The 24009-nt window shown below is 36.9% G+C and overlaps 1 protein-coding gene across 2 annotated transcripts in view; it reads left to right on the top strand.

Annotated features, from left to right (window-relative positions):
* Positions 1 to 5750: 5750 nt before the first annotated feature.
* Positions 5751 to 24009, top strand: part of Gtf2a1l (general transcription factor IIA subunit 1 like) — a 78313-nt gene continuing 60054 nt past the window's right edge. The window contains exons 1-3 of one of the 2 annotated variants that reach the window (XM_047522568.1): positions 5751 to 5833; positions 8186 to 8287; positions 8474 to 8597. In XM_047522568.1, coding sequence (XP_047378524.1) covers positions 5813 to 5833; positions 8186 to 8287; positions 8474 to 8597 — 247 coding nt within the window. In that variant the 5' untranslated portion in view covers positions 5751 to 5812. The remainder of the gene's footprint in view (positions 5834 to 8185; positions 8288 to 8473; positions 8598 to 24009) is intronic. The other variant, XM_047522569.1, reaches the window with a different exon arrangement.

Here is a 24009-nt window from a genome sequence, read left to right as displayed (position 1 = left end):
AGTGGACTGCTGAAATGTTGCAGATTTCCTCTATTGACTTATAATGTCCCCGAAGATTGCTAGTATATCCCCTCTTATCCTTCAGTAGCCTGAAGTCTTGGAGGAAGTTGATAATGCAGTGCTCCCCAAGGAAGCTGCCTCTCTAGGGGTGGTGGCCTTCAGGTGGGGTATATTCCCTGCTAGTGGGCAGAGGTGCCTCCACTTGTTGACCAATGGTCAACCAAAGGGGAACTAGGCTGCGGGCTGAGGCAAGGCCTGTTTGTGCCTGTGTCTCTGGTTTTACCGTCCTTGTGGGAAAACCTCACCCGGCGGGGAAGACTCACCCGGTGGGGAGGTCTCGCTGGTCAGTTCCCCTCCTGGAGGTTCCCCTCAGTCCACAACTACCGCCTGGGCAAGGCAGTCTTCCCAGGCAATGTTCCCAGGGGCCCAGACCTACCTCCTGGGTCTGAGAGCCTCACCCTTCGCAGACGAGTCTCCTTAGGTTGCCTCTCCTCAGAGAATCTGCCCGCAGTCCTGGAACCTTCGCTCCGCCCCTTAGCTTGTCTCTGCAGCTCTTCCACCGAAAAACCACCTAGGTCCTGGGACCCTGCTCTGCACCTAATCGCCTGCCTATGCGGCCCCTCCTCTGGGTAGCCGCCGAAGCCCGGCGGGTTACTCTGAAACCAAGTGCTGTGCTGAGCGGCTTCCTCTGCAAAATTCCCAGTTGTCCGTGTTTACCGCTCCAGCGGGGGGGGGGGTGGGGGGGGGGTGGGGGGGGTGGGGTGGGGGGGGGGGGTGGGGAGGGGTGTCTCGCCGGGCAACTCTACTTCACAAAGTTCCCTGCGTTCTGGGACTACCGCCCCATCCGGGACGCCTCCCCAACGGGAGAGACTCACCCGGCGGCTTTGAGTTGGTCCCAAGTCTCTCAATATCTCCTCTTTTGAATCCTGAGTCCTGGAGCAACATGAAATGCAGCTGCCCTCTGGTCTGCCATCTTGAAACCCTCAAGTTTTCTGTCTTAATGCTTCTTCTTGGTCCTTTGGCTTGAGGCATCAGGTTTTTGTTGGGCTTTTCTTTTCTGTGACCATTGGTGATTCCCAGGTTGCCAGTTTCTTCAGCACTCAATCAGGGAGGTATCAGGCAAAAAGAAAACCAGGGGACCCACTGCTGTGTCAGTCCAGGGGTTGCGGGGTCTCTAACCAGTCTGTCTGATTCTTCCCACCTCTAAGAGTCTTCTTATGTTTGTTTTATATGGAATATGCAGAATTTTTATATGTTCCTAGCAGAAGGATTGGGAAAGAGGTACATCTATTCTGTATTGTCTCTGCCTGTCCTGATATTGAAACACCTAAGACAACAATACAGACTATTCAAGATACTTCTATTTACCTCTCATAAAAATGTGACAAATTAGGAAAGAAGAAAAGTACAGTTATCTCAAGAACAAAACTGGTTGGTTTTCTCTGGATCAGAGGCTTAAACTGAAACTGTTGGTCATTATTTCCATCTTCTTTAAGTGGAAATTTAGGTTGGAGAATTAATTGGAGACAATGAGCATTATTCTTGCTAATATATCATGTTCATGTATAATTATACACATTATGATTAAGAAATTAAAATGGAATCATTTCTTATCTAGGAAGTTATTGAAACCTTAACAAGACACTAATGAGAATGTAGAAAAATAGTGACAGGGAAAACTGTTTAAAATCATTTTGCATATATTCTGTGAGTTTATTGTTATCAGTATCATATATATACACAATGTATACATCTTCTGAATATTAAGTCATTTTGAAATTCAGTGATATGCTTACCAACAGCATTCCATTGTGTTATAAGGTCACCAGTGGGCCACAGCATTATGTCATAAGGTCGCCTCAACTGAAATTCTGTTGGGGTGCAGAGAGGGATTCATCATGGTGGAAAAGTTGTTCAAATATTGTCAGTTGATTCTGGATTTGTATTAGAAAATGGAAAATATTATAAAAGTGTGGAGTATAAATAAATCTGAACTGCCAATATTGTAACCACTTCAAAGTTACAGGAGGAGGCAGAGATTATCTGGATTTTCATTTCCTGGAAAATGTGAAGGATGAAGTAGAGGCAGAGAAACACAATACTGCTGGGTTTAATGCATTGGTTGCAAAATGTTAAAAAACTAATTATGAATATTTGCTGCCTTAGGCCATATACCCAAAGACTGACTCATATTTTTCATTACAGATAAATTTATTATTTAGAGTCTATACAGTTACCAACACACCCTGTAATTGACTATAAAGTTTAATATGGAAAAGATAATGGACTGTCTCTAAAATAATTTTTTTTACATTTTTATCCAAGAAAGGACTTCATAGATAGGGACTTTTCACACATTAAAGCAACATGAAATGATTTCTTTACTTTTTGGAATAATATCACTGAAATCTCAAGGTAAACGTAATGAGAATATACAGAATGCAAAGAAATTAATCTGATTATTAAGATTTGAAAAATCTAATGTTAATACAATGATGTACAAGTATATATTATGGTCTCTAAGCAAAGTGTAAAAAATGAAAATCTGATGCTCTAATCTGTTCCAGGTGACTGGAAGAGAGCTGTATGCCTTTGTACAGTTATAATTTTCAAGAACTAAGTACTCAAAGAAGGAATGAAGCTTAGCATTCCTTTTTTATACTCTATTTACTAACATAAAAAGTAGTCACTGTAAAATTGCCTCACTGAGGCTCTGGGATTTTGAAACTTCAATTTTAGCATCAAAAATGCTTTGTGCATGCAACACACTTTCCCCCTGACTTTGAAAAATTGACAAAAGAAATGTGATCATTACATAACTATAAAAATCTGCTTGTTTCATGATAATCTTGGGTCAAAGCTATCAAATATCAGTCTATAAAATTTCTTTCCATATTTTTAAAATGCTCTTGTGACCAAAAAGGGTACTTAAGAAACTTTAAATGCTGAGATTACAATAGGGAAAACCAAGCCTTCTCTACTCACAGTTCAACAAGATAATGGGCTCTGTATGGATTGCCTCATATTGTGTAACAAATTACCCTAAACACTTTACTGCTTAAATGACAAATATTATTTCCAATGATTTCCAAGTATCAGGAATCTAGGAGATGCTCAAAGGGTGGTTCTGGTTCAAGGTCTCTCAAAAGGATATATTAGAGCTGTCATTCAGTGCTGTAATCATGTGATAGCTCAACTAGGCAAGGATCCATATCTAAATTTACGCATGCGATTGTTTTCAGGTTTCTAAAATGCATGGCTAAGGGCTGGAGTCTCAGTTTCATGCCACCTGGGCCTTTCCATAGGCTACCCGAGTGTTATCATGGCATGACAACTGGTGTAGGGATCTTGCTTCACCTGATTACAGCCATCTTCATTTGTAAAATTGCCATTTTACCCACCATGTGACCCTGGTATGCATTCTGAATCCTATGAGATAAAAGAAATCATCAGGATAGCTGAGCATTTTGTGTCATGCTTGTGCTGTTACTAGTTTTTGAGAAAGCCTAGGTACATTCTAATTGGTCATGGCCCTCCTTTGTCTAGTTTAGTATATAAACCCTTTCCTCCTGCCTTGGAGTGTGGGGATACTCTCACTGTTGCCTAAGAGTTGCTTCTGTCTATAAGTCCCTCCTAAATTGTATTCTGTTTAATCCTGGATTTTTTCTGTCTCTTTCTTCAGTCTCTTGACACCTTCTGCCTTTGGTGACTGCTTCTGAAATACCAAATTTTTCCAAAATAGCTGGCTTTTCCAGAATGAGTGATGAGAGAGAGAGAGAAAGAGAGAGAGAGAGAGAGAGAGAGAGAGAGAGAGAGAGAGAGAGAGAGAGAGAAAGAGATCCTACAGTCATTTATAACAAACTTGTGAGTGATGTACTATTACTTCTGCTTTATTCCATTGGGTTGCCCAGACAAACCATGGTAAAATGTGGGAGGGGACCATACTAGGTGGTAACTACAAGGAGGCAAGGATCAACTGGGAACCATCTTGGAAACTGGCTACCAAAGGTTCAGAGCAGATTTCAACTTGGATCACCTTGAACATGGATTAAAGCATGCCTCTTCTAATGGTCATTATCTATTATTGAGAAGAAAATACTGCTGAGTATTTTGGCGATTCAGATAGACCACAAGAGGCAAACAAAGTTGTTGACATTTCTTGATATCATTGCATAACTTTCTATAATTTGAGTGTGCTAACTGACCACAATTCAAACTGCTAGTCACTTTTTATGAGCAGCAAGTTTCAAATTTAATTTAAAAAAGTATGCATGATTCATAATGTATCCTTGAGAAAGGAATAATATATAATGAAGTACAACAAAATGTTATGCTGTCACAAAAAGTTAGGTGATTACCAATCCTACGCATTTAGGAATAAAATTTTAAAATCTTGCTATGGAAAAGATGGAAAACAAGAGACCTTCCAGTTTTCTTATTTCCTAGCTTGAATAATTTAATTGCATTTCATAATAGAAGGAATCAATGTCTGCTTTTAGCTTTTCTATTTTGGGTGAAAGATAAGTCACTTTGAATACTCCTGGTTGCAAATTGCCAGGTAGAGAAGTAACCATCAAAAATTACCATATAAACTTCTTGGCTTTTTGTAAAAGAAATTTCCAATAGTTTTCAATTTAGGAAAGTTGTCTAAGGGGGTCATGTGAACCAGCTGCTTGAAACACACAACCTTAAGGTACCTGATTACAGGCAAACACAGAGTGGTAGAGCATACTCTACTGTACTTATAGTCACAGATAAATAAGTAAACGACCGATTTTTAAACCTAATAGGATTTTTAATCATCAAATAACCATCTGGTTAAGTCAAGGCTTATCTTCAGACTAGAAAGACTGCTTAAAAGGCAGAATGGTGCAATCGATGACTTCTTCCTTTTTCTAGCCCTCCAGGTGGTCTGTGCTTACATTTACATTTAGCTAGGTAAGCTATGCCCCTTATGGTATGCTCCATCCTTCAGAATTATTGCAGGTCAAAAGATGGTGACCTCTGCCTGAGGAAAAGGAGCCCGGATGGCACAGGGGAGCTGATTTCAAACAGTGGTTCTCCACCTTGGCTGCATTTCAGAATCAGATTCTCTGGGGTGAGACTCAGGCACCAGGCTTCTTTTTAAAGCTCCCCACATGATTTTAATGTACACCAAAGTTGAGACTCCTTGTCTAAAGACAGTGGGTTCCATTTTAATGTCCATTAAAACCACCTGGAAAGCATGCTGAAGTTACAGAATGCTGGGCTCCTCCCTCCAGTTTCTGATTTAGTAGGTGTGCATGGACTTAGATCATTTGCATTTTAAATAAGTCCCCAGGTGATGTTGGTGCTGCCCATATGGCTCTTGCTATATTTTTATATAAAAATATGGAGTTCAACTGGGTTTAGGGATAGGAATGAAAACTGGTAAAAACAAATATTACTAATCTCCCTTTTTATCTCTCACCACACCCTTCAAAGCTCAAGTGGAACTGGGGTCTACCACTTCATTGTCCCTATTTTCTTGATCTTTATTTCACAGATGGAGGAAAGGCCCTTTGGTGTCATGTGAACAGCCAAAAGATGGTAAGGCCCGACCTAACCATTAATTTATCTTAGCTGTCTTTCCTCAGGCAAGTCAACCTCTCCTCCTCTGCGAAGGCACAGCTCACGCAATTAACCCTGCTCAAGTCATGCTTCTTCCCTGCCCCGCCCTCGGCGTCTTCCGAGGTTGCGCAGCAACGTCCTCGCTGTTCAAAACGTGCCCGCGCGCCCCTGGGCAGCACGGCCCGAGCTGCGCAGGCGCAAAGGGGCCGCTGGAGCCGCTGTCATGGCCTGCGTCAACCCAGTGGTAAGGAGGGCCGCAGGCTCTGCGCACGGGGAGCGGCCTAGGATTGGGTTCATGGAAGTGGAACCCTGCACACTCGTTAGCCATCGGTGATAAGCCGTACACTTTAATGAACCCTCTTCCTCACCTCTGTATTGAGGTTGCCGATGAGGGCCAGTAGTTTGGCCGGAAGTTGGGCCTGGCCCAACCGGAAGAAGTTGTGTTTACCTCATCCAAATTGAGGTTGTCTAGGTTAGGGTTAGAACGTGTTTAGAGGTGGAACTCACCCTCTGCCTTGCAGATTTCCTATACGTTTAGAAATTATATTATTAGTGTTTGCAGTGCAGGGGATTGAACCCAGGGCCTTGCGCTGGACAGGCAAGCCCTCTACTGAGCTATATCCCCAGCCCTAGAAATTCTTAAGCTCACTTGTACTCTAATTTTTAATTTTGCTATGGGCATTGTTGATTCAAGCTATATTATTCACTAACCTGAAATAACAGGTAATGCGATATGGCTTGTTACCCCACCGTCTTCCTTTTCCCACTCTCAGGCATATTTAATGCTTAAGTGTACAGCCCACAGACAATGCCTTTGTGCCTAGAACAGTACCTGATCCTCACAGAATTTACAGACTGTCACTTGTGAGACTCTTCATCAGTCTTAAAAACATAAATTAGAGAAAAAAATTCATCTTTATTATCAACAGACTTCACATTTTCTGAAATGGGCTCGTCCATATTGTTTTTTAAAAATTATGATTCCATATATACATAAGTGGAATTAAATGATTCATCTTTAGAGGCATGTTATTTTAATGTATATCCATTTTATAGTACTGTTTTAAGAAATATAAAATATTTATACTTGAAAATAAGTTTATAGGGTTTAATGATTTCCCTGATTGTGAATTTCAAGGAGAGTGTAGTGTGCATGTTTTCTTTCAGAGGAGTTAAGATGGACTTCAGAATTATATATAGTTTTAATAAAGATAGTAGATAGGGAAAGCAATATGAAGTCTAACTGTAGTCCTAGAAGAGAAACTATGTTCAATACCTATTTTGCTTTTGAAAAATTGTGTCTAATAGGTTCTTTTTGACTGCTGCTGTTACACTCTGAGGGCAGATCTTAAAGATGTTTTTAGCCCTAGGAATTTTTGCCTGTAGCTCCAAGTGTGATCACACTAGCTGGGATTAACACTGAAGCACCTATTTAGAATGCCTTTACCAGGGTAAACTGTTTTAGAAGAAGCAACCAATCTAAGGGCACTTAGCCTTAATGGATATGCTTGTGAATAACATATTATTTAAATGTTACTGATTGGCCTATTCATAGGTTTACTTTGGATCTTTAGAAGGATTAGTTTAGAATTTAACTTCTCTTGGAGTGTACAGAGTATTTAGAGTATTTTATGGGGAGTATGAAAAAGTAATCCTAGAATGCCATAGTGTTCATTTTGGCCTGATTAAGCAATTTGAGACAAAAGCAACTCAGTTAAATTCCTGTTTTTCTTTTTTTGTCCATGGAACTTCCACTAGATCAGTATTGTCAACTCATTTAGAATTGCCATTTTGGATTGGAGACCTGGGTGGAACACACTTTACATAGATTTGAAGGACTAAGTTTATTGCACATGTTCATTGTTGTATTGATGTAACTGATGTTTCATCTGGGTATAAATCTGCTTAGTTTTATTTCATGGAATTTTTTACTAGCAAACATTTTAGGATATTATTTTGTCTCTACAATATTCACATTGTAGAAGGGTAAGTTGTGTTAGTGCCCTTTGTAGTTTCTGTAGGAAATTCATTTTGGTGCAGTTTTATATTAACTTGATAAGGGTTCAGAATATATACACATGTATATTTTTTGGTTTGTGTGATTTGAAAGTAGGACAGGCTTTGATTACCCCAGTTTCAAGTCTTGGAGTTTAGTTACATTTATGGAAATAATATAGTGAACTCTAATATTTCACTAATAGTGGCTACTTTGAGAAAAAAGTTAAATTGAAGACAGTTTAATTTCCAACTGCCTTAAATTAATTTCCCTTTTATAAAGGAGTGGGGAGGTTAAATATTGACATAGAATTAACATAACCATAACCATGAATCTTTATAAGATTATCTCAATAGTATTCCTGTAGGTCAGCCTTGTAGATAGGTGGGAACAAGGAGTCTATAGCTGGAACTAAGGCTCTGAAACTAGCACAATTTATAGAAAGCTAAGAGTATATTGGGAATGGCATGTGCTTAGTACAAATCCTTCTGGTGCTTCTTTATTTTCTAAACTATAAGGTTAGAAAGTATATACTACATGTTTTTAAGGGCAAATAACTAAACTTGAGAATTTAAAACTTTAATAATTGCTTTTATGTAGCCTAAACTCTACAGATCTGTAATTGAAGATGTAATTGAAGGAATCCGGGATCTATTTGCTGAAGAAGGTATAGAGGAACAAGTTTTAAAGGACTTGAAGCAGGTTTGTAGACAATACAAGTTTCTGTTCCTGTAGTTTTCAACTTAAAAAAAAAAACTAATATAGTTCTAACTCATCAGTTATAGTTTAGTGTGTATCCATTGTGCCATCAGCTGACAATTTAATTTAAAAATTTTAAAAAGTGAAGTAAATATCCTATTTTCTTAAAGCATACTTTTTTCTTTGCAGCTCTGGGAAACCAAAGTTTTGCAATCTAAAGCAACAGAAGACTTCTTCAGAAATAGCATCCATTCACCTTTGTTCACCCTTCAGTTGCCACACGGCTTGCATCAAACATTGCAATCATCAACAGGTTGGATGATGTTTGTAAATTAGTATCATTGATATCTTTAGAATGAATTCTCATTTGGTAGTGTTTTTTAAATAGACAAGGTAATGTTCTTAAGGTGGAGATGACTTGAACCTCAACATAATTTCCATTAAATGAACATGGTATAAATCATCACCTCATGTTATTATTGATAGAAAACTTTGGTTATTCAAACTAGTTTTTAAAAAAATAATAAATTTTACAAAACTGACAAAGCCTTGCTTTAGAGAAGCAAGTTATATAGTTCATGATCTTGGAGCATCCATTGGGTTGTTTCAGAGAATTTGATTGGGTTCAGTAAGGAGTAGTCCAGCCATCATTTCTGAAGTAGCAGAGTGAAAGTGGGAAAAATGAGTGCTTGTATGCTTACATGCCCTTTCTTTTACTTTTTGTGTCTGTTAGTAATCAATTATTGTATTGAAAGCAAAATGAAGAGTGAATAAGAATATGGAGATTATTCAGGTTACTTCACTATTTTGATTGTGTAAAATAATGGCAAAAAATTGACCATGTGCATTTTATGTTTGTTCTTGAATTTACTGAATCTAGACTTCTGCTTTTAAGGGAAATATTTGTTTATACTACATATGTCATTTGGAGTTGGGAAAGACTAGCTAATAAAAGGTAAAACTGATATCCTATCTGTCTTTTCAGTTGTGATTCTTATAATCTTTATCTTACTCATGGGATGTGTATACACACATAAATAGATTTTATGTGGTTTAGCTGAAATTCAATAGAGGGGTATATGCAAGAAGTGAGAGTAGAATTCAGATTAGATTGTCAATAATAGGTAGATTGTTTGCATGCTTTTGAAAATTCTCATGAAAATTACATAGGCCAATGTGAAGAGAAAATAGTAAGGATGCTAGAATCTATTCTGTTATAAAATGTGAGAATGTAGGTATGGCAGCAATTATAACCTATAAAAATGAAAAGGGTAATAATCAATATTGAGTTACTGAACACAAGTTTTATCTAATACTATACTTATAAAATATAATTTTTCTCTTTAAGAATTAGTCATGATAGTTTTTTCCTTTACTTTTTTATTGTACATAATTGTGGAATTTGTTGTTGCATATTATTACATGCACACAATATAGCAATATAATTTGGCCAGTATCTCTCCCCGGGACTTTTCCCTGTCATGACAGGTGTAATTGTTGAACCACAGAAACATTTTCATCCATCATTGGGGTTTTGACTATGGTGTCATTTTTACCTTTATTGTGTCAGAACATTTCCCTTACTGCTTCTCTGTTTAAAGTTCTTTTTTTAATCTCTAGTTTTTTAAATTAAAGAACTCTGAAGGTCCTTTTTACTTGGAGTTGATATGAGGGTGTGGTGGATAGTGAGGCTGAAAATACTTTATGTCTTTTATCAAAAGCATAGTGAATCCTTTACAGGTTCTTTGTCATTCAAAATTGCAATACTTCATTTTACCGCAAGATGGTAATATTACCAGTGATTTAAATCACAAAATAGTCTGGCAGCTAATATATCTAGCTAGTTTTCAGTCTGCACATATTCTTATTCTGTGTCTTAGGAATTAGAATAATAGAAATAATTACATTTAAAATAAGACAGTTTTTCTCCTTATTCTCCTCTACATGATTTATTATGAAGAGGTTTAAGGGGAGTTACTGTATCATTTAAAAATGCATTATAGACCTTGTTCCTATCTTTCTTCATTTCTTGGTACCCTACAATAAGATTCTTGAAATAAATAACCTCATAAAATTTAAGTACTTCTTAATTGTATCTTCTTATGGTATGCTTTTAAAAGCCTGATTAAAACAACTTAAACTTACTTCTACAATCTTTTTATTTCTTTTGATACTGAGTTCAAATTAAATTTACAGTTGAATAGGTCATCTACCTTTTTCTGTTCCACTTTATGCTGTACCATATTTTTTGACTGTATTATTCATTTGTTTAGTAATTTCCTGTACCTTTAGTTCTCAACATTTTTGATAAAGGACTCCTTTATCCTTTATCCTTGATATTCTTTATATTCTTAAGAATATACTCCTTTATATTCTTAAAAATTGAGGACCCCAAAGAGCATTTTTAAATGTGGATTGTAAATATGTATTTAACAGTTTGGAATTAAAACTAAGAAATTGAAAAAATATTGGCTTATTCATTTAAAAATCCAATTATTTGTTTGTATATGTGAAAAAATAACTTTTTCATAACAAAAAATATTTAGTGAGTCGAGTGGCATTGTTATGCTTTTCTGCAAATCTTATTAGTGTCTACTTTAACACAAGACAGCTGGATTCCATGTCTTTTTAAATTTAAATATGTGTATTAAGGTGAACACCAGGATGTTTTGAGATACGTGCGTGTGTGTGTGTGTGTGTGTGTGTGTATGTATTGAAAAAGTCCTGCAAATTAATGTATCTATTATCTTAGTAGTTATCCATTTTTAAAAGCTGCAGCAAAAGCACTTAAAACCTACTGTTTTCTTAGCAAAAATCCTGAACACAGTATAATGTTGAGTAAACCCTCATAATGTTGTACATTTGATCTCTAGACTTGTTCTTCCTACATTTCTGTTGCTTTGTGTTCTTGGACCTACACTTCCCCATTCCATGCTTCCCTGCCCTTGATAACCACAGTTATATTCTCTACTTCTGTGTATTTGACGTTTGGCTTTTTTTTTTTTTTAAAGTTTCTGCATATGAGTGAGATCATGCAGTACATTTTTCTTTGTGTCTGTCTTATTCCATTAGTATAAAGTCTTCCAGTTTCATCCATGCTGTGTGACAGAGGGCAGAATCTCCTTTTTAAAAGCTGAACAATAATGCATTGTGTATATAAATCACATTTTCTTGATCCATTTGTCCATCACTGAACATGTTGGTTATTACTTTATCTTGGCTATTATGAACAATGCTGCAATAAACTTGGAAGTACAGATACTTATGAGGTAGTGATTTAATATCCTTTGGGTATATATCCATAAGAAAGATTGCTGGGTCATACGGTAGTTTTATTTTTAATTTCTTTTGGAACCCCTGAACTGCTTTTTACAGTGGCCGTACCATTCTATATTTTCATCAACAATCACAAAGATTCCCTTTTCTCTGTATCCTCACCAATGCTTGTAGTCTCTTATCTTTTTGATAAAATAGCCATCCTTACAGGTGTAAGGTGATGCCTCATAGTTTTTTTTTTGGACATTTTATCATATTTACTCTGAAATATCATTTAAAATCCATTTTCCAGGGGTTTTGTGAGTCAACACGTAATTAGGTCCATAATGAAGGTTGCCATTATTTCCCAGGACATTTTTTTTTCAGTCCTCAGTGGGATATTCTTTTTTTTTTTTAATTCATTTTTATTGTTAACAAATGGGATACATCTTGTTTCTCTGTTTGTACATAAAGTAGAGGCATACTGTTTTTGTAAGCATACATATACCTAGGGAAATAGTTTTTGATTCATTCTGTTATTTTTTTCCCCTCGCACCCCTCCCACTCCTCTTATCCCTCTATACAGTCCCTTCTTCCTCCATTCTTGACCCCCTTCCATCCCCCCATTATGTGTCATCATCCACTTATCAGTGAGATCATTCCTCCTTTAGTTTTTTGAGATTGGCTTATCTCACTTAGCATGATATTCTCCAAACTGCATCCATTTGCCTGCAAATGCCATAATTTTATTATTCTTTATGGCTGAGTAATATTCCACTGTGTGTGTGTATATATATTATATATACACATCAGTTTCTTTATCCATTCATCCACTGAAGGGCATCTAGGTTGGTTCTACAATATGGCTATTGTGAATTGAGCAGCTATGAACATTGTTGTGACTGTATCTCTATAGTATGCTGATTTTAAGTCCTTTGGGTATAGGCCAAGGAGAGGGATAGCTGGGTCAAATGGTATTTCCATTCCAAGTTTTCTAAGGAATCTCCACACTGCTTCCCAGAGCGGCCACACCAATTTGCAACCCCACCAGCAATGTATGAGTACGCCTTTTCCCCCACATCCTCTCCAACACCTATTGTTGCTAGTATTCTTGATAATCACCATTCTAATTGGGGTGAGATGGAATCTTAGTGTAGTTTTGATTTGCATTTCTCTTATTACTAAAGATGTTGAACATTTTTTCATATATCTGTTGATTGCTTGTAGATCTTCTTCTGTGAAGCATCTGTTCATATCCTTAGCCCATTTGTTGATTGGGTTATTTGTATTCTTGGTGTAGAGTTTTTGAGTTCTTTATATATTCTGGAAATTAGTGCTGTATCTGAAGTATGAGTGGCAAAGATATTCTCCCACTCTGTAGGTTCTCTCTTCGCATTGCTGATAGTTTTCTTTGCTGAGAGAAAGCTATTTAGTTTGAATCTGTCCCAGTTGTTGATTCTTGCTTTTATTTCTTGTGCTATGGGAGTCCTGTTAGGAAGTCTGATCCTAAGCCAACATGTTGAAGATTTGAACCTACTTTTTCTTCTATAAGACGAAGGGTCTCTGGTCTGATTTCGAGGTCCTTGATCCATTTGTGAGTTGATTTTTGTGCAGGGTGAGAGATATGGGTTTAGTTTCAATCTGTTGCATAGGTATTTCCAGTTTTCCCAGCACCATTTGTTGAGAGACTATCTTTTCTCCATTGCATATTTTTGGCGCCTTTGTCTAGTATGAGAAAATTGTATTTATTTGGGTTTGTGTCCATGTCCTCTATTCTGTACCATTGATCCACCTGTCTATTTTGGTGCCAATACCATGCTGTTTTTGTTACTATTGCTTTGTAGTAGAGTTGAAGATCTGGTATTGCGGTACCCCCTGCTTCATTCTTCCTGCTAAGGATTGCTTTAGCTATTCTGGGTTTCTTATTCTTCCAGGTGAATTTCATGATTGCTTGCTTATTTCTGTAAGGTACATCATTGGGATTTTAATTGGAATTGCATTGAATCTGTATAGCACTTTTGGTAGTATGGCCATTTTGACAGTATTAGTTCTGCCTATCCAAGAACATGAGAGATCTTTCCATCTTCTAAGGTTTTCTTTAATTTCTTTCTTTAGTGTTCTGTAGTTCTCATTGTAGAGGTCTTTCACCTCTTTTGTGAGATTGATTTCCAAGTATTTTATTTTTCTTGAGGCTATTGTGAATGGGATAGTTTTCCTAATTTCTCTTTCTGAAGATTCATCACTTATGTATAAAAATGCCTTGGATTTATGAGCATTGATCTTATATCCTGTTACTTTACTGAATTCACTTATGATTTCTAAAAGTTTTCTGGTGGAATTTCCTGGTTCCTCTAAATATATAATCATGTCATCAGCAAATAGGGATAGTTTGTTTCTTCTTTTCCTATTCATATCCCTTTAATCTCCTTTGTCTGTCTAATTGCTCTGGCTAGAGTTTCAAGGACAATGTTGAATAGAAGTGGTGAAAGAGGGCATCCCTGCTTTGTTCCAGTTTTTAGGGGGAATGCTTTCAGTTTTTCACCATGTAGAATGATATTGGCCATGGGTTTAGCATAGATGGCCTTTACAATGTTAAGGAATGTTCCCACTATCCCTATTTTTTCTAGTGTTTTGAGCATGAAGGGGTGCTGTATTTTATCAAATGCTTTTTCTGCATCGATCGAAATAATCGTGTGATTCTTGACTTTAAGTCTGTTGTTATGGTGAATGACATTTATTGATTTCCTGATGTTGAACCAACCTTGCATCCCTGGGATGAAACCCACTTGATCATGGTGCACTATCTTTTTAATATATTTTTGTATGTGATTTGCTAAGATTTTGTTGAGAATTTTTGCATCAATGTTCCTTAAGGATGGCCTGAAATTTTCTTTCCTCGATGTGTCTCTGTCTGGTTTAGGTATCAGGGTAATATTGGCTTCATAGAATGAGTTTGCGAGGGTTTCCTCCTCTTCTATTTCATGAAATACTTTGAAAGGTATTGGAATGAGCTCTTCTTTAAAGGTTTTGTAGAACTTGGCTGAGAACCCATCTGGTCCTGGACTTTTCTTTGTTGGTAGGCTTTTGATGACTTCTTCTGTTTCATTACTTAAAATTGATCTATTTAAATTGTGTGTGTCCTCCTCGTTCAGTTTAGGAATTCATATGTCTCTAGAAACCTGTTGATGTCTTCAAGATTTTCTATTTTGTTGGAGTATAGATTCTCAAAATAGCTTCTAATTGTGTTTTGTATTTTACTCATGTCTGTCATGATATTTCCTTGTTCATTCCGAATTTTAGTAATTTGGGTTTTCTCTTGTCTTCTCTTTGTTAATGTGGCTAAGGGTTTATCAATTTTGTTTATTTTTTCAAAGAACCAACTATTTATTTTGTCAATTTTTTCAATTGTTTCTTTTGTTTCAATTTCGTTGATTTCAGCTCTGAGTTTAACTATTTCCTGTCTTCTACTACTTTTGGTATTGGTCTGTTCTTCTTTTTCTAGGGCTTTGAGCTGTAGTGTTAGGTTGTTTATTTGTTGATTTTTTTCTTCTTTTTTTTGAATGCAGTCCATGAAATAAATTTTCCTCTAAGTACTGCCATCATAGTATCTCAGAGATTTTGATATGATGTTTCTTTGTTCTCATTTACCTCTAAGAATTTTTAAATTTTCTTCCTGTCTTCTGTTATCCATTCATCATACAATAGCATATTATTTAATCTCCAGGTATTGGAGTAGTTTCTGTTTTTTACTCTCATTTATTTCAAATTTCAATTCATTTTGATCTGATAGAATACAAGGTAGTATCTCTATCTTTTTGTACTTGCTAACATTAGCTTTGTGGCATAAAATATGGTCTATTTTAGAGAAGGATCCATGTGTTGCTGAGAAGAAGGTGTATTCCCTCTTTGTTGGATGGTATATTCTATAAATGTCTGTTAAGTCTAAATTATTGATTGTGTTTATTGAGATCTATGGTTTCTTTGTTCAATTTTTGTTTGGAGGATCTGTCCAGTGGTGAGAGAGGTGTGTTAAAATCACCTAGTATTATTGTGTTGTGGTCTATTTGATTTCTGGCATTGAGAAGGATTTGTTTGATGTATATGGATGAGCCACTGTTTGGGGCATAGATGTTTATGATTGTTATATCTTGCTGATTTATGCTTCCCTTAAGCAGTATGAAATGTCCTTCTTTTTCTCTTCTGACTAACTTTGGCTTGAAGTCCACATTATCTGATATAAGGATGGATACTTCAGCTTTTTTGCTGTGTCCATGTGCATGGTATGTTTTTCCCCATCCTTTCACCTATAGTCTGTGTATATCTCTTTCTATGAGGTGAGTCTCTTGCAGGCAACATATTGTTGGATCTTTCTTTTTAATCCAATCTGCCAGTCTATGTCTTTTGATTGATGAGTTCAAGCCATTAACATTCAGGGTTATGATTGAGATATGATTTGTATTCCCGATCATTTGGCTCATTTTTTTTTTTTTTTTTTTTTGACACACCTTGGTTTCTCCTTATTTTGCTGTTCCTTTTAGGTAGTTCCTGCCTTTGCTGATTTACATCATTGTTTTTCATATCTTTCTCATGGAATATTTTGCTGAGAATGTTCTGTAATGCCGGCTTTTGTTTTGTAAATTCTTTTAGCTTTTGTTTATCATGGAAGGATTTTATTTCATTGTCAAATCTGAAGGTGAGTTTTGCTGGGTATAAGATTCTTGGTTGGCATCCATTTTCTTTCAGGGTTTGAAAAATGTTGTTCCAGGCCCTTCTAGCTTTTAGAGTCTGGTTTGAAAAATCTGCTGATACCTGTATTGGTTTCCCCCTGAATGTAATTTGGTTCTTTTCTCTCGCAGTCTTTAAAATTCTGTCTTTATTTTGTATGTTAGGTATTTTCATTATAATGTGGCTTGAGGTGGGCCTGTTATAATTTTGTGTATTAGGAGTCCTATAAGCCTCTTTTTTTTTAATTCATTTTTATTATAAACAAATGGGATACATCTTGTTTCTCTATTTGTACATGAAGTAGAGGCACACCATTTGTGTAATCATACATTTACCTAGGGTAATAGTTTTTGATTCATTCTGTTATTTCCCCCCCACCCCATCCCACCCCTCTTATCCCTCTATAGAGTCCCTCCTTCCTCCATTCTTGCCTCCTTCCCACCCCCTATATGTGTCATCATCCACTTATCAGTGAGATCATTCGTCCTTTAGTTTTTTGAGATTGGCTTATCTCACTTAGCATGATATTCTCCAACTGCATCTATTTGCCTGCAAATGCCATAATTTTATTATTCTTTATGGCTGAGTAATATTCCATTGTGTGTGTGTATATATATATATATATATATTCCATTGTATATATATATCACAGTTTCTTTATCCATTCATCCACTGAAGGGCATCTGGGTTGGTTCCACAATCTGGCTATTGTGAATTCAGCAGCTGTGAACATTGTTGTGATTGTATCTCTGTAGTATGCTGATTTTAAGTCCTTTGGGTATAGGCCAAGGAATGGGATAGCTGGGTCAAATGGTGGTTCCATTCCAAGTTTTCTAAGGAATCTCCACACTGCTTTCCAGAGTGGCTGTACTAATTGGCAGCCCCACCAGCAATGTATGAGTGCGCCTTTTTCCCCACATCCTCACCAACACCCATTGTTGCTAGTATTCTTGATAATCGCCATTCTAATTGGGGTGAGATGGAATCTTAGTGTAGTTTTGATTTGCATTTCTCTTATTACTAAAGATGATGAACATTTTCCTATAAGCCTCTTGTACTTGATTTTCCATTTCATTCTTCAGATTTGGGAAATTTTCTGATATTATTTCATTGAATAGATTATTCATTCCTTTGGTTTGTTTCTCTAAGCCTTCCTCAATCCCAATAATTCTTAAATTTGGCCTTTTCATGATATCCCATAATTCTTGTAGATTCTGTTCATGATTTCTTACCATCTTCTCTGTTTGGTCAACTTTGTTTTTAATGTTAAATATTTCATCTTCAATATCTGAGGTTCTGTCTTCTAGGTGTTCTATCCTATTGGTTATGCTTTCTATGGAGTTTTTAATTTGGTTTATTGTTTACTTTATTTCAAGGATTTCCATTTGGTTTTTTTTTCAATATTGCTAACTCTTTATTGAAATGATCTTTTTCTTCCTGTATTTGCTCTTTTAACTGTCGATTGGTGCAATCATTCAATGCCTGCATTTGCTCTTTCATCTCATCATTCAATGCCTGCATTTGCTCTTTCACCTCCTTGTTTGCTTCTCTGATCATTTTAATTATGTACATTCTGAACTCCCTTTCTGACATTTCTTCTGCCATGCTTTCATTGAATTTTATTGCTATACCATCTAGGTTTGTTTGGGGCATTTTCTTCCCTTGTTTTCTGATATTGCTCAGGTATCTACCCCTCTAGTAGTGAAACTCTGGGATATTGCAGATTTCCTCTATTGACTAATATTGTCTCTGTAGATTTCCGATAACTCACCTCTTAGCGTTCAGTAGCCTGAAGCATTGGAGGAACTTGATAATGCGGTGCTCCACTAGGAAGCTGCCCCTCTAGGGGTTGTGGCCTTCAGGTGGGGTGTATTCCCTGTCAGTGGGCAGAGATGCCTCCACTTGTTGACTGATGGTCAGCCAAAGGGGGACTAGACTTCAGACTGGGGCAAGTCTGATCCTGGTCTGTGTCTCTGGTTCTACTGCCTTGATGGGAAAGCCTCGCCCAGCTGGGAGGACTTACCTGGTGGGGAAGTTTCGCTGGGCAGATCTCCTCCAAGAAGTTCCCTTCGGTCCAGAACTACCACCTGGACTGGGAAGCCCTCCTCTGCGATGTTCCCAGGGTTCCTGACTTACTGCCTGGGCTGGGGAGCCTGGCACTGTAAGGGATTCCCTCGCTGAGCTGCCCTCCTCTGCTATGTTCCCTGGGGACTGGAGCTACTGCCAGGGCCTTGGACCCTCACTCTGCGTCGAAGCCTCTTGCTGTGTGGTCCTCCTCTGCAATGCTCCTGGTTGACTGGGTTCTTGGCTCCAGCAGGGGAGTCTCACTGGGCCACTCTATTCCAGGAAGTTCCCTGCGTTTTGGGACTACTGCCCCATCCGGGGAGCCTGACCAGTGGGAGAGACTCACCCTGTGGCTCTGAGTTGGTCCGGAGTCTCTCAATATCTCCTCAACTCCTGGGTCTTGTCAAAGGTCCTCTAGCCTCCTGTAGGTGTCTCAGGAAGGGAGCTGCCCTTGGGATGATGATGGCCACGCCCTCAGGAATAATTTGAAATAATTCGAAACCAGCCTATTAAAGAAGCCTCTGGCTAGCTCTGCCTTGCAGGCGGGCTGGCTAGTCTGCTGGCTTGCTCCGCGATGGCAACAGACCTCGGCATGGTGGTCGGGCGGAGTCGCTCAATGATGGCGTCTACCTTTGGCCTGGTGGTTGGGTGGGTTGGCTGCCTACCGCCTAGCTCCATGAGGCAGGCGAGTTGGGTGCTCGCCTGCTACCTCTGCGATGCAGGCAGCCTGACTCACCCGCCAGCTCGCTCCGTGACTCTCATAGTTTTGATATGCATTTCTATGATGTTTAGTGAAGCTGAGCACCTTTTCATATACTTGTTGACCATTTTTATTTCCTCTTTAGGAAAGCATATATCTAGGTCTTTTGCTTAATTTTTAGTTGGGTTATTTTATGCCAACTCTTTCATTGTGTGAACTCTTTAATGTATTTTGGATATCAGCACTTTATCAGATGTATTGTTTGCATGTATGTTCTCCTAGTCTTTCTTTATATTTTGTTGATTCTTTCTTGTTGTGAGCTTTTTAGTTTGATGTAGTTCCATTTATTTTTGTTCTGTAGCCTCAGCTTTTGTTGTGGTATTAAAAAAATCATTGCCAAGTCTAGTGTCAAGGAGGTTTTTTCCTATGTTTTCTTCTGGAAGTTTTATGGCTCAGGTCTAATTTTAGGTCTTTTAATAATTTTGAGTTGATTTTTTATATATGGTGTAAGGTCATTTTGTTATACTGCATGTGAAAGTTCAGTTTTCCCAGAACCGTTTATTAAAGAGACTATCCTTTCTCTATTGTGTCCTCTTAATGCCCTTGTTAAAAATTAATTGACCATTTATGTTTGGGTTGATTTCTGGTTTCTGTTTTGTTCCACTGGTCTATGTTTTGATTACTAATAGCTTTGTAATTTTTTTGTTTGTTTGTTTTTGAGATGGGGATCTCACTATGTTGTCCAGGCTGGCTGTGAACTTCTGAACTCAAGTGTCCTCCTGCCTCAGCTTCCTGAGTAACTGGTGCTACAGACACAAGTGACTGTGCCTGGCTTTTTACTTTTAAATGTCTCCAACTTTTTCTTTATCTGAATTGCTTTGTTTATTTGATATTTTTGTGGTTCCATATGAATTTTAGCATTTTTTCTATTTATGTGAATAATGCCATGGAAATTTTGATAGAGATTGTAATTGACTCTGTATATTGATTTGTTAAGTATTATACATTCTAACAATATTTTAACAATATTAATTCTTTCAGTCCATGAATAGGGAGTATCTTTTTATTTGTTTTTTCTTTATTTCCTTTCATTATTGGCTTTCAGTTTTCAGAACAGAGGTACAGATCTTTTACTTTTTTGATTGAATTTCTTCCTATTTTAATTTTTAGATGCTATTATAAATGGAATAATCTTGATTTCTTTTTCAGATTGACTGTTATTTGTATACAGATATGTAACTGATTTTGTATATTGATATTATCTCCGACAACTTTATTGAACTTATTAGTTCCAACACTCTCTGTGTATGTGTATGTATTTTTTGGGACTCTATATAGGATCATGTCCTTTGTAAATAAAGGTAATTTTACTTCTTTGTTTCTGATTTGTATGCCTTTTGTTTCTTTTCCTTGTCTGATTGCTCTTGCTAGAACTTATATGTTGAACAGAAGTGCTGAGAGTGGGTACTCTTTCCTTATGCTGGTCCTTGGAGGGAAAACTTTCAGTTTTTCTCCATTGATTTTAATGTTAGCTGTGAGGTTCTCTCCTCTTTCTTTTCCTGGGGATTGAACTCTGGGCCTCACTTATGCTAGGCAAGTACTCAAGCTCTGAACTAGGTCCCCAGCCCTGGTTTTCTATTTAGAATGTCTTTTTCTGGCTCTGGTGTCAAGCTAATGTTGGCTTTGTAAATTGTGTTTGCCTTTAGTTCTCTTTTTGAAAGAGTTTAAGAAGGATTGGTATTAATTATTCTTTGACTATTTGGTAGAATTCAGTCCCAGAACCCATCTGGTCCTGGGCTTTGCTTTGTTAAGATGTTTTTTAACTTACATTTTTAAAAAAAAATCTTTTGACTGACATGTAATAATTGTACATATTTATGGAGTATAGTGTGATATTTAGCACATGTATACATGCAGTGTGTACTGATCAAATTAGGGTAATTAGCATTGCATTTCCTTATCAGCTCTTTATGTTTGGAGCTTTTGAGCTTCTTCTAGTTTTTCATAAAATATATAATAGATTATTGTGAATTGCACTGTGGAACACTAAAATTGTTCTATCTAATTGTATTTTGGTACCCTTATCTCACAGCTTCTTTCTCTTCACTCCGTCTCAGCCTGTAGAAGTCCGTATTCTACATTCAGATCAACTTTTTTTTTTCACCACCTGTTTTACTACTGAGTTACATCCCCAGCCCCCTCCTTTTTTTTTTTTTTTTTTTAACTTTTTATTTTTGAAACAGGTTCTTGCTAAGTTGTCCAGGCTGACCTCATACTTGGCCATCCTCCTGCCTCAGCTGGGATTACAAGCTTGTACCACTATTCTAGTGTTTTTTAACTTCCACACGTGAGAAAGAACATGTAGTATTTGTTTTTCTACATTTGGATTATTTCCCTTAACATAATGTCTGGTTGGGAGGTTTTAGATTACTACTTCAATCTTTTTATTTCTCATACCTATTTCTAAATTCAAACTGTTTTAATATGGTGTGATTGTTAAGATGTATGAAGAAAATTTAGCCTTTCACAGTTACATAATTGGAAAAGGGAGTTTTTTAGTAGCATTTTTCAAATAATGTGATATTATAGTAAAATTTAGGTATAATCTGAACCTAAATCAAGGAATTTTTTAGAATGTTACATGAGGGCTCATGGTGGTATATATATCTTGCACTTTAAATGCCTCTTCACTAATGTGATTTTGTGATATATGTTGGTTATTTAGAAAATATTATTTTACTGCATTATGCAGTTGAAACATTGTTTATTATATAAGGTTAAAAAATCATATTCATTATTATCACCCCACATCTCATCTACTGTGGTAGATATACACATTCTAAAATTAAAGTTTTGCTTGAAAGCTTGAATTTTATCATTGGAAAATACTGTTTGTTATCTTTTGGATGTGAGGTATCCCCCAAAAGCTCATGTGTGAGACAATGCAAGAAGGTTCAGAGAAGAAATGATTGGGTTTTAAGAGTCTTAACCCAATCAGTGATTTAATCTCCTGATAGGGATTGAAGTGGTAGGGTGTGGCTAGAGGAAATTGGAATTGGGGTGTGACTTTGGGTATATATTTTTTATCTGGAGAGTAGAGACTCTCTCTGCTTCCTGATCACCATGTGAGCTGCTTCTCTCTGTCATACTCCTATGTCATATTCTGTCTCACCTTGAGCCCCAGAGAATGGAGCCAGTCTTTGAATAAGACCTCTGAAACTGTGAGCCCTCAAATAGACTTTTCCTTCTCTCCAGTTATTCTGGTTGGGTCATTCAGTCACAGCAGGGAAAAGGCTGACTAAAACACCGTTAGTTTGTTTTTTTTTGAAGCAAATGCTTAGAACATTTTTAAGTGTTTGCCAAATTACCCAGATGCAATAAACTATAGTTTGTCCTTCTTTTAATTAAAATGGTGTTCCTTGAAAAAGAGGCTAGATCAATTCTACACTTAAATGAGAGCACAAAAGCTTTTTTTTTGATTACATAGAAACAAAAAAATTGTACATATTAATGGGTTGCCATGTAAATGTTTACCTGTATGTATATATTATCATTATTTAAAATTTTTTTCATACATGTATATAGGGTAATAATGTCTGTCTCATTCTATTGTCCTTCTCATCCCTACCGCCCCAACCCTCCCCTCACTCCCCTCTGCATAATCCAAAGTTCCTTCGTTCTTCCCTACCCACCCCGCACTATGGATCAGCATCAGCTTATCAGAGGAGGCAGTTGACCTTTGATTTTTTGCAATTTGCTTATTTCACTTAGCATGATATTCTCTAGTTCCATCCATTTACCTGCAAATGCCATAATTTCATTCTTTTTTAAGTCCGAGTAATATTCCATTGTGTATATGTACCACTTTTTCTTATCCATTCATCTGTTGAAGGGTATCTAGGTTGGTTCCACAGTTTAGCTATTGTAAATTGAGCTGCTATAAACATTGATGTGGCTGCATCACTGTAGTATGCTGATTTTAAGCCCTTTGGGTATAAATTGTAGAGTGGGATAACTGGGTCAAATGGTGGGTCCATTCCAAGTTTTCTGAGGAATCTCCATACTATTTTCCAAACTGGTTGCCCTGATTTGCAGTTCACTAACAATGTGTGAGTGTACCTTTTCTCCCCACAACCTCACCAACACTTGTTATTGCTTGTAATCTTGATGATTGCCATTCTGACTGGAGTGAGATGAAATCTTAAAGTAGTTTTGATTTGCATTTCTCTAATTGCAAGAGATAATGAACACTTTTTCATATTTTTTGATTGGTTATATTTCTTCTGTGAAGTGTCTGTTCAGTTCCTTAGTCCATTTATTGATTGGGTTGTTTATTTTTTTGGTGTTAAGTTTTTTGAGTTCTTTATATATCTGGAAATTAGTGCTCTATCTGAGGTGCGTGTGGTAAAGATTTTTTTCCCATTCTATAGGCTATCTCTTCATATTATTGTTTCCTTTGCTGAGGAGCTTTTTAGTTTGAATCCATCCCATTTATTGATTCTTAATTTTACTTATTGCACTTTTGGGGTCTTATTAAGGAAGTCAGGTCGTAAGCCAACATGAAGAAGATTTTAGCCTACTTTTTCTTCTATTAGGCGCAGGGTCTCTATTCTAGTGCCTAAGTCATTGATCCATTTTGAGTTGATTTTTATGCAGGGTGAGAGATACAGAGTATTAATATGAATTTATAGTTTTCCCAGCACCATTTGTTGAATAGGCTGTCTTTTCTCCAATGTATATTTTTGGCACCTTTGTCTAGTATGAGATAACCGTATTCATGTGAGTTTGTCTCTTTGTCTTCTATTTTGTACCATTGGTATACGTGTCTATTTTGGTGCCAAAATCATGCCATTTTTGTTACTATTGCTCTGTAGTATAGTATAGTTTATGTAGTATAGTCTGGTAGTGTGATGCCTCCTGCTTTATTCTTCTTACCAAGAATTGCCTTGGCTGTTCTGGGTCTCTTATTTTTCCAAATGAA

This window comes from Sciurus carolinensis, chromosome 13 (assembly GCF_902686445.1).
Source record: "Sciurus carolinensis chromosome 13, mSciCar1.2, whole genome shotgun sequence".
NCBI classification, from domain to species: Eukaryota; Metazoa; Chordata; class Mammalia; order Rodentia; family Sciuridae; genus Sciurus; species Sciurus carolinensis.
This window is presented reverse-complemented; position numbering and strand designations above follow the sequence as displayed.